Source organism: Entelurus aequoreus, linkage group LG09, assembly GCF_033978785.1.
Source record: "Entelurus aequoreus isolate RoL-2023_Sb linkage group LG09, RoL_Eaeq_v1.1, whole genome shotgun sequence".
Lineage (NCBI taxonomy): Eukaryota > Metazoa > Chordata > Actinopteri > Syngnathiformes > Syngnathidae > Entelurus > Entelurus aequoreus.
In genome coordinates this window covers 75,561,982-75,572,569 of record NC_084739.1, presented here as the reverse complement: position 1 = coordinate 75,572,569, position 10,588 = coordinate 75,561,982, and the positions used below count along the sequence as shown (strand labels likewise).

The window sequence follows — 10,588 nt, the reverse complement described above, 5'->3', positions numbered from 1 at the left end:
CTATTTAAAGGCTAGAGTATACAAATGAGTTTTAAGATGAGACTTAAATGCTTCTACTGAGGTAGCATCTCTAACTGTTACCGGGAGGGCATTCCATAGTACTGGAGCCCGAATAGAAAACGCTTCTATAGCCCGCAGACTTTTTTTAATGAAGAATGTTCTGGTGCACTTCCATTAATGTCCACTTAGTGTCGCTGTGTCAAGGAAGCGCGCAAGGAAATCTAACTTCATCAAAATAAAACGTTCATTAATATTTTTTGTATGTATATATATATTTTTAAAATGTTTTACATTGTTTTAAATAATTGATTTTATTAATTAAATTAGGGTTACTAAATAAATGATTAATTCATTAATTAAATAATTTTTTTATAGTGCACTTCCATTAATGTCCACTTGATGTCGCTGTGGAACGCTGATGTGTCACAGCTGCGCGAGGGAATCCAATGACGTCATTGTTAGGGTATTTTCAAGATGGCGGACGGCGTCTCAGAAGCCGCTGTGTCGGACAGATGAACACAACAACCCCCGCAGACAGCAACACCAGCCTTCGGCGCGCAGGATGTCGGCTCCCCGCGGACGCCCGACATTAACGCCCTGAGCCGGGCGTGTGGCAGTCAGCGCTCCCTGTGTCCGCAGGCTAAGATGCTAGCTCCCTCGGCCAAGAAGAAGAACAAAAACCGCCGCCGCTGCTGCGCTGCTGGGCCGAAGGAGCAGAGTCGCGCTGGCCGGCGGGCCTGAGGCTCATGGCAGCGACGAGGGAGCGCGGAGGCCGCTTGGTCGTCGACGTGAACGAGAACGAAGAAGACGAGGCGCGACGACTCAAATGCGCCCTGGCACTCCGACAAGGAGGTGACGTCAGCGCGGGTCATGATGCTGAGGTCGACCACCGCGGTACCGGCGCCGACGGAAGGTCACCTGAGCACCGCCCCACCTGCCTGAACGGAACCACTGAGTCACGGCGCGACGAGGAAGGAGGAGGCGGGCCCGGCGTCGCCGCTTCCTGTCCGGCTGTGACACCGGCGACGTCGCGGCACGCTGGGAAGAACCGGACGAGCCCGGCTGGGGAGGAGGACACGGACGGGTTCGGTGGGCCGCCATGTTTAGGAACAAAGTCTCAAGGAAGCATGCCTAACGGGGATGCGGATCACTGTGGTCCTCACGCAGACCTTTGTGGTCCTCACGCAGACCTTGGTGGTCCTCTAGCAGACCATTGTGGTCCTCTAGCAGACCTTTGTGGTCCTCTAGCAGACCATTGTGGTCCTCTAGCAGACCATTGTGGTCCTCTGGCAGACCATTGTGGTCCTCTGGCAGACCATTGTGGTCCTCTGGCAGACCATTGTGGTCCTCTGGCAGACCATTGTGGTCCTCACGCAGACCATTGCGGTCCTCATGCAGACCTTTGTGGTCCTCGTGCAGACCACAAAGAACCGAGACAAGTCAACGGGGGCTTCCATACTTATGAAGAAGCCCAGTCCGGTGTTTGGAGCTCAGGTGACTGCAGCGGGGGTTCGGCCGGCCCGCCCGCCTCTGTGGACTCGCCGGGGGCCGGACCGCCTTCCCCCGCCCCGTCCGCCTCCTCGGGACTGAGCGAGGACAGCTCGCCGTCCGAGCAGGACTCTCCCGGGCCCGGTTTGGTCGGCCGGCCTCGTAGTCTGAGGACCGAGCCGAACCTCGCCGTGTCCCTCAGCTGTGACGCCACCCCGCTGTCCCCCGCCGAGGACGGGGGGTTCGGTTTCGGGGACCAGGGCGACTTTCGGAACACTTTTGAGAGGGGCCGCCGGCAAAGTGCACCGGACCAGCTACCGGACCTCAACACGCAGCTGGACTGCTCCGAGTCCAAACTGATGCCCAAGAGGTTTGGAATAGCCGATTTCTTCACCAGGTGCGTGCGTGTGTGCGCGCGTGTGTGTGTGTGCGTGTGTGTGTGTGCGTGTGTGTGTGAACACTGCAAAAACTTCCCTAAAGAAAGTAAAGTGTGACACCAGTGAACCGGCCTTTGTGAACGCTGACCGTGCAGGTTTTTAACGCCTGACAGGAAACTGCCGCCAGACAAGAGAGGAAGTGCGAGGATGAGCGCTTCCTCCTAAAAAAGGCTCGTTGTCAGTCACTTCCTGCCGAGCGTCGTTTTTTTTTTTTAGAAAGAAAGGGCTTTTATTTTGAAGTGAACAGGAGGTGTCATGTCAGTGGGATCTCTACACACGTGTTGTCTTACCCTCTCTCCAGGAGCCTGTTTTCGAAGAGAGCCAAAGACTCCAAGGCGCCGGCCCACAATGCATCAGGCTGGCGAGTGTTTAACAAGCCCAGGGAGGAGGATGCCGCCAAAGACTCCGCCCCCTCCTCCACAGAGCAGGTTGGTGTCCTAAGTGGAACATGTGCACGCAATTGGTCCGTGTGACAATGTCAGTGCCGGGCGATGAAACTGTGTCACTATATATATATATATATATATATATATATATATATATATATATATATATATATATATATATATATATATATATATATATATATATATATATATATATATATATATATATATATATATATATATATATATATATATACAGTACATATATATGTATACAGTACATATATATGTGTGTATATATCTGATGGCTGCTGGTTAGCGCCTTGCATGGCAGCTCCCGCCATCAGTGTGTGAATGTGTGTGAGAATGGGTGAATGTGGAAATACTGTCAAAGCACTTTGAGTACCTTGAAGGTAGAAAAGCGCTATACAAGTATAACCCATTTATCATTTAATTTATATATAAATAAAAAAGGAATATCGAAGAAAAAATTAAATTTGAGAAAAAAAAGAAATTGACAAAAAAGAAAAATTGCGTGAAAAAAGGAAAATTGACGAAAAAAGGAAAATTGAGAAATAAAATAATTAGAAAAAAAGGAAAATTGAGAATAAAGAGGAAAAGTGGGTAAAAAGAGGAAAATGATAAAAAAGATGAAAAATAGGGAGAGGTTTTGTGAAAAAGGAAAAATGTTGGGTAAGGAAAATTGAGACAAAAAAGAGGAACATTTATCTTAAAAAAAGAGGAAAAATGAGCACCCTCGGAGGAAAGAAGAGGACATTTGAGAAAGAAAATAAAAAATGAGGGGAAAAAAATTGGGGGGGAGAGGAAAACTTAAAAAAGAGGAAAATTGAGAAATTGAGAAAAAAAATGAAAACTGGAAAAAAATAGAAACATTAAAAAAGGAAAATTAAGGAAAAATAAACTTTGGGGGGGAAATGAAAATTTAGAAAAAAGAACAATTGAGGGGGGAAAAGAAAAATTGACGGGGGGAAAAAAAAAAGGAAAATCGAGAAATAAAAAATGTAGGAAAAAAAAGAAAATTGAGAGGAAAAAGGTAAAAATACAAAAAATGGGTAAAAAGAGCACACATTTGAAAAAAGAGGAAACATGGGAAAGGGAAGGAAAATTGCAAAAAAAGAGAAAAATTAGGGGGTAAATTGAGAGATATATTTAGATTTATTCTCATCTACCAACCTCTTTGACACTTACTCCTACAATGTTTACTTGATCATTTACTAACATTATCATAATGGAACATGTCACATTCTATTACATGCATGCAAGAAATGTTTCCCATTTGGCAACTGTATAACCACGTCCCCTCAGGTAATAAACTTCCTGTTCTTTTCTGTTTACAATCATAAATATACCTTCTCGCCGGCCACTAATAATCGCTCTACAGCTACAACTGCTTAGGAACTAACAGTGTTTGGAATCATCCAAATATGATTAGCAGCAAAGTAGACATTCGTCAACGTTCTGGCTCGGAGACTTAATTGGATTTTTCAAGGGACCGCAGTCAATGTGGTCTGTACACCACTAATACCACACCACCTTAGCTCACCCTTTAGAGCACAGCTGTATCTTCCTGCCACTAAACCTGCAGAAAATAGTTCTTCTCAGGTTTCTCTATGTTTAAATTTTCACACTTTGCACTATTTTCTTACACTTTATGAAGCATTTCTTACATATTCCTTCATAATAAGAGCTTATTGTTAAGTGTTCAATGTGGTTTGACTATTTTGTTGACATTGTTTGGGTGTTTTCCATGCTTGTGTTGACATTTCCTTTCTGCCTTGAAAGCTGAGGTATTATAATCAGAGGAAGTTACATTTCCAATAAAATATATTTTATTCCTGCTCCTTATTTTCCATAGCTCATAAAAATATCAACAATTATCGCTATCGACCGATATCAAGCACTGATATCGTGATACAGTTTTAGGGCGTATGGCCCAGCCCTACGCCAAGTCTTGCGGTCTTGTCTTGAGAACAACCCTTGCATCATGTGATCACGCCCGTGTTGGCGTGCGAGCGCCCCGAGCTAGCTTGTCATGCAACCACAACCACGTCGCCTCCGTCACATGACTCCAGGACACGCCCCCTTCAGCGCAAAAGGCTCAGACCCGCCGAGGGAGAGCAAACTTTCCCCAAGTGGACTAAAAAGAGGAAGAAACTTTCAAGTGTGTCACATGACTGCCTCTCATGACCTCATGCTCCCTCTGTCTCCCTCTGCTGGCGCACGCTGGAATGACCTTTGACACGCAGCTGTCTCCTCAGCGCCCTCTAACTGCCGGTAGGAAGAAGAACCTGGAGTTTGAGCCACTCTCCACCACAGCACTCATCCTGGAGGACCGGCCGCCGTGAGTACCGCGTCTAGTACCAGTACTAGTACCAGTACCACTAACGAGAGTGATCCTGGACCAGCTGACGTTTGTTCCTCGCTCTGATTGGCTCCTCAGGAACCTCCCTGCCAAGTCTGTGGAGGAAACGCAGAGACACAAACTGGAGTATGAGGAGATGGTGGCCGGCGCCAAGAGGAGAGGTAACACACACACACACACACACACACACACACACACACACACACCCACACACACACACACACGTTTGAGGTGTATAAACCTTTATATGTGCCTTAATTTTCAGGTTGCAAATGCAGATTTTGAGGACAGAAACATTTTATTTTGCAAGCGCATGCGGGCTATTTTGAGAAGAAGTGAAAAGCAAAGTAGTTTGGGCAAATATAAATCTATTTTGTGCTCAATGAACGTGTGTGCACGTTTGCTATTATCCATATTCACCTGCAATCAGTTCTGCTTTCTGAGACGGTTTGTTTTCTGTTTTGTTTGTGGCAAAAAGGCAACCAATCAGAGAACTGGACAAATGTACGCTCTGATTGGCTGTTTGCTCTCCAATTAACATATTTCCCGGACTATAGAGCGCACCGGTATATAAGCCACACCCACTAAAGTAAAGGAAAAAAATAGTTTTCCATATATTAGGCGCAGATATATACGTTGTGAAATGAGTTATCTACACAGAAATATTCTGTGAATGTTTATTTACATTCTTTAATTGTTTCCAAACGGGGTCTGCAACACGGCAGTAAAACGGCCGCTCAAACAAAACAGAAATCATGGACCCCACTAGCTGCGCAAGCTAGCTCTCCAATCAGCTAAACAGACTCTATAACTCCACGGTGACGTTTTGGTGAATTTACTGAGGAATTTGTGAAAGTGAAACAACACAAAAAGAATGCCTTTGTAAGTTAATAACACTAACACAGACACTCGTAAACGTGTTAGCATATTAGCTAATGCTAACGGCGTACAAATATGCTTGAAAACCCTCCTACAGACATCACACATGGGACGCTTTATATTTATGTGTTGTATTATATTTATGTGTTATAATTAGAGATGTCCGATAATGGCTTTTTTGCCGATATTCCGATATTGTCCAACTCTTAATTACCGATCCCGATATCAACCGATACCGATATATACGGTCGTGGAATTAACACATTATTATGCCTCATTTTGTTGTGATGCCCTGCTGGATGCATTAAACAATGTAACAAGGTTTTCCAAAATAAATCAACTCAAGTTATGGAAAAAAAGGCCATCATGGCACTGCCATATTTATTATTGAAGTCAGGTGGGGGGTGGAGGGTGAGGGGGTGTACATTGTAGCGTCCCGGAAGTGTTAGTGCTGCAAGGGGTTCTGGGTATTTGTTCTGTTGTGTTACGGTGCGGATGTTCTCCCGAAATGTGTTTGTCATTCTTGTTTGGTGTGGGTTCACAGTGTGGCGCATATTTGTAACAGTGTTAAAGTTGTTTATACGGTCGCCCTCAGTGTGACCTGTATGGCTGTTGACCAAGTATGCCTTGCATTCACTTGTGTGTGTGAAAAGCCGTAGATATTATGTGACTGGGCCGGCACGCAAAGGCAGTGCCTTTAAGGTTTATTGGCGCTCTGTACTTCTCCCTACGTCCGTGTACACAGCGGCGTTTTGAAAAGTCATACGTTTTACTTTTTGAAACCGATACCGATAATTTACGATATCACATTTTAAAGCATTCATCGGCCGATAATATCGGTGGTCCGATATTATCGGACATCTCTAATATTTGTGTTATATTTATGTTTTGTGTTATATTTGTGTTATATTTATGTGTTGTATTATATTTGTGTTATATTTATGTTTTGTATTATATTTCTGTTATATTTATGTGTTGTATTATATTTGTTATATTTATGTGGTGTATTATATTTGTGTTATATTTATGTTTTGTATTATTTTTGTGTTATATTTATGTTTTGTATTATATTTGTGTTATATTTATGTGTTGTATTATATTTATGTGTTATATATGTGTTATAGTATATATATTTCTGTGTGTCAGAGCTGAAGGAGGCGCAGAAGAAGAAGCGTCAGATGAAGGAGCGACATCGCCACGAGGACAGCATCTCCAACGCCATGGTGGTCTGGAACACCCAGATCCTCCCCCACTGGGACACAATGTATGTGTGTGTGTGTGTGTGTGTGTGTGTGATCAACATGCATACAAGCAGCGCCATACTGACGTGTGTGTGTGTGTGTGTGTAGGAAGGGTACGCGGCGTGTCAGGGATCTGTGGTGGCAGGGACTTCCTCCCAGCGTGCGAGGTCGGGTGTGGAGCCTCGCCATCGGCAACGAGCTCAACATCACAGCAGGTGCGTGCATCACACCTGTGTGAAGTTGGCCCCGCCCACTTTGTCCAAATCTCCCTAAAAAATCTCTTCCGAGCGTTTGTGCTGCAAAAAAGTTTGTATCGTGCGGTTACAGTTTTGAAGTTCGCCTTTTATGGTTCTTAAGTTAGTTTGCAACATCTACACAGATGCCTAGAGGGCGCTGACGTTGCAATGTATTTCACACACTATATCAGTGTCTTTCAACCTTTTTTGAGCCAAGGCCCATTTTTTGCGTTGAGAAAATGCGGCGGCACACCACCAGCAGAAATCATTAAAAACGAAACTCAGTTGACCGTAAAAAGTCGTTGTCGCAATTGTTGGATATGAATTCAAACCATAACCAAGCATGCATCAATATAGCTTTTGTCTCAAAGTAGCTGTACTGTCACCACCTGTCACATCACCCCCTGACTTTTTTGGAGGTTTTTTTTGCGGTTTTCCTGTGTGTAGTGTTTTTAGTTCTTGTCTTGCGCTCCTATTTTGGTGGCTTTTTCTCTTGTTTTGGTATTTTCCTGTAGCAGTTTCATGTCTTCCTTTGAGCGATATTTCCCGCATCTACTTAGTTTTTATCCCTCTTCGTGGGGGACGTTGTCGATTGTCATGTCATGTTCGGATGGACATTGTGGACGCCGTCTTTGCTCCACAGTAAGTCTTTGCTGTCGTCCAGCATTCCGTTTTTGTTTACTTTGTAGCCAGTTCGGTTTTAGTTTCGTTCTGCATAGCCTTCCCTAAGCGTCAATGCCTTTTCTTAGGGGCACTCACCTTTTGTTTATTTTTTGTTTAAGCATTAGACACCTTTTTACCTGCACACTGCCTCCCGCTGTTTCCGACATCTAGTTCATTAATAACACATTAATTACACGTTAACATTAAACTCAAAAAGAGTTAATAACAAACTATAACACATAACTACATAGTTGGGGGGGGGTCTAGTTATATTAATAACATGTTAATTACACGTTAATAACATAAAATGTTATTGATTACACATTAATATAAACCCATAAAACGTTAACTTAAACTATAACACATAATTACATAGTTGGGGGCATCCGGTTATGATTAACACGTTAATTACACGTTGATAACATAAAACCCATAAAACGTTAATAACTTAAACTATAACACACAACTACATAATTGGGGGGTCTAGTTCATTATTAACACGTTAATTACACGTTAACATTAAACCCATAAAACATTGATAACTTCAACTATAACACAACTACAAAGTTGGGGGGTCTAGTTCATTAATAACACATTAATTACACATTAACATTATACCCATAAAACGTTAACAAACTATAACACAACTACATAGTTGGGGTGGGGGGGGGGGGGTAGTGTCTAGTTGTATTAATAACATGTTAATTACACGTTAACATAAAACGTTATTGATTACATGTTAATATAAAACCTATAAAACGTTAACTTAAACTATAACACATAATTACATAGTTGGGGACGTCCGATTATGACTAACACGTTAACATAAAACCCATAAAACGGTAATAACTTAAACTATAACACATAACTACATAGTTGGGGGAGGGTCTAGTTATATTAATAAAACATTAATTACACGTCAACATAAAACCCATAAAACTGTAATAACTTAAACTATAACACATAACTACATAGTTGGGGGAGGGTCTAGTTATATTAATAAAACATTAATTACACGTCAACATAAAACCCATAAAACTGTAATAACTTAAACTATAACACATAACTACATAGTTGGGGGAGGGTCTAGTTATATTAATAACACATTAATTACACGTCAACATAAAATCCATAAAACGTAAATAACAAACTATAACACATAACTACATAGTTGGGTGGGGGGGGGGTCTAGTTATATTAATAACATGTTAATTACGCGTTAATAACATTAAACGTTATTGATTACACGTTAATATAAATCCCATAAAATGTTAACTTAAACTATAACACATAATTACATAGTTGGGGACGTCCGGTTATGATTAACACGTTAATTACACGTTAATAACATAAAACCCATAAAATGTTAATAACTTAAACTGTAACCCATAACTACATAGTTGGGGGGTCCAGTTCATTATTAACACGTTAATTACACGTTAACATTAAACCCATAAAACATTAATAACTTCAACTATAACACAACTACATAGTTGGGGGGGTTTAGTTCATTAATAACACATTAATTACACGTTAACATTAAACCCACAAAACATTAATAAAAAAACTAGAACACATAACTACATAGTTGGGGGAGGGGCGTCTAGTTATATTAATAACATGTTAGTTACACATTACAGTCTTTCCCATAAACTGACAAGATACCTGTGGCGGTGGGGGCGTGGCTATGGGTGTGGTCACCATGACATCATCGAGTAATTTGCATAATTTACTACAATGATTTGATTTTCTCTAAAAAGGCTCAAAAAATGTATACTTACTAATTAATAATAACAGTTTTGTTTTAAACGTCCATCCATCCATCCATCCATCCATCCATTTTACAGTATAATTACAACACTTTATGTACATATTTATATACAGATTTGAACAATAAGTTATTCACTGAAATATATTTATTAATTGTGGTTCTTACAAAAAATATATTTTATAAAATATAAAAGCTAAAATGTCTCAAAACTCTGCCCCTTTAATTAGTGCATACTAAATAATTTAACTTTAGCCTACTACTACAACCATATTATTTACCAGCAACATAAAGTGAAACAGAGGCAGAGGTGTCCTGCCACAGTCAGTAACAAATAAACAGAAAACAGTAGTGGTCAAATACAAATAAGGCAACAAGAGAAGTATCCTACACTTCTCTTTTGTAAAGTAAATCTGAACAGCCTATATGGGCATCTACATCAACTATATGATTTGCCTGAGAAGCTGGACAGGACCAAAAAAAAATAAAAAATTTAATTTTTAATTTTTAATTTGTGGCGGACGTAATTATTTCGTGGCGGGCCGCCACAAATAAATGAATGTGTGGGAAACACTGCATTAACATAAAACATTATTGATTACACGTTAATATAAAACACATAAAAGGTTAACTTAAACTATAACACATAATTACATAGTTGGGGGCGTTGTTAATGTTAATAACTCAAAAACCGTAAACAAGCGATTGGTATGAGTTTGGAGAGATGTGGACAACTTCACAGGTGAATCACAAAACTTTGATAACTTAAAGACTATAATAGTTAGACCAAAATGTTTGCAGCACAAAGGGTGGGCGGGGCCAACCTGACACAGGTGTCCATGAGCTGTGTTTTGGTCTTCCTGCAGAACTCTACGACATCTTCCTGTGTCGCGCCAAGGAGAAGTGGAGGAGCTACAGCGAGACCAGCTCCGTCAACGACAGTGAGAGCGGTACGTACGTACGCACGCACGCCGCTGAGCGCATGCCATCGCCGTCATGACCTTCTGGGCCTCTTGTGTTGTCAGACGGGGGGGCCTCACTGGCTGACAGAGAGTCCAGTCTAGACCTCATCAAGCTGGACATTTCCAGAACCTTCCCGTCGCTCTT

The 10,588-nt window shown here is 41.7% G+C and overlaps 1 protein-coding gene across 6 annotated transcripts in view; it reads left to right on the top strand.

Annotated features, from left to right (window-relative positions):
* The first annotated feature begins 442 nt into the window (after positions 1 to 442).
* LOC133657749 (TBC1 domain family member 12-like) overlaps positions 443 to 10,588 on the top strand; it is a 27,339-nt gene continuing 17,193 nt past the window's right edge. For 4 of the 6 annotated variants that reach the window (XR_009827344.1, XR_009827343.1, XM_062059416.1 and 1 more), the window contains exons 1-8: positions 443 to 1,885; positions 2,227 to 2,353; positions 4,579 to 4,673; positions 4,773 to 4,855; positions 6,720 to 6,837; positions 6,923 to 7,029; positions 10,348 to 10,431; positions 10,507 to 10,588. The exon at positions 10,507 to 10,588 is cut by the window's right edge and continues 13 nt beyond it. Coding sequence is in view for 4 of the 6 variants with exons in the window: in XM_062059416.1 (XP_061915400.1) it covers positions 747 to 1,885; positions 2,227 to 2,353; positions 4,579 to 4,673; positions 4,773 to 4,855; positions 6,720 to 6,837; positions 6,923 to 7,029; positions 10,348 to 10,431; positions 10,507 to 10,588 (1,835 nt within the window). In the remaining 2 variants the exon portion in view is untranslated. The remainder of the gene's footprint in view (positions 1,886 to 2,226; positions 2,354 to 4,578; positions 4,674 to 4,772; positions 4,856 to 6,719; positions 6,838 to 6,922; positions 7,030 to 10,347; positions 10,432 to 10,506) is intronic. The other 2 variants (XM_062059417.1, XM_062059418.1) reach the window with 2 other exon arrangements.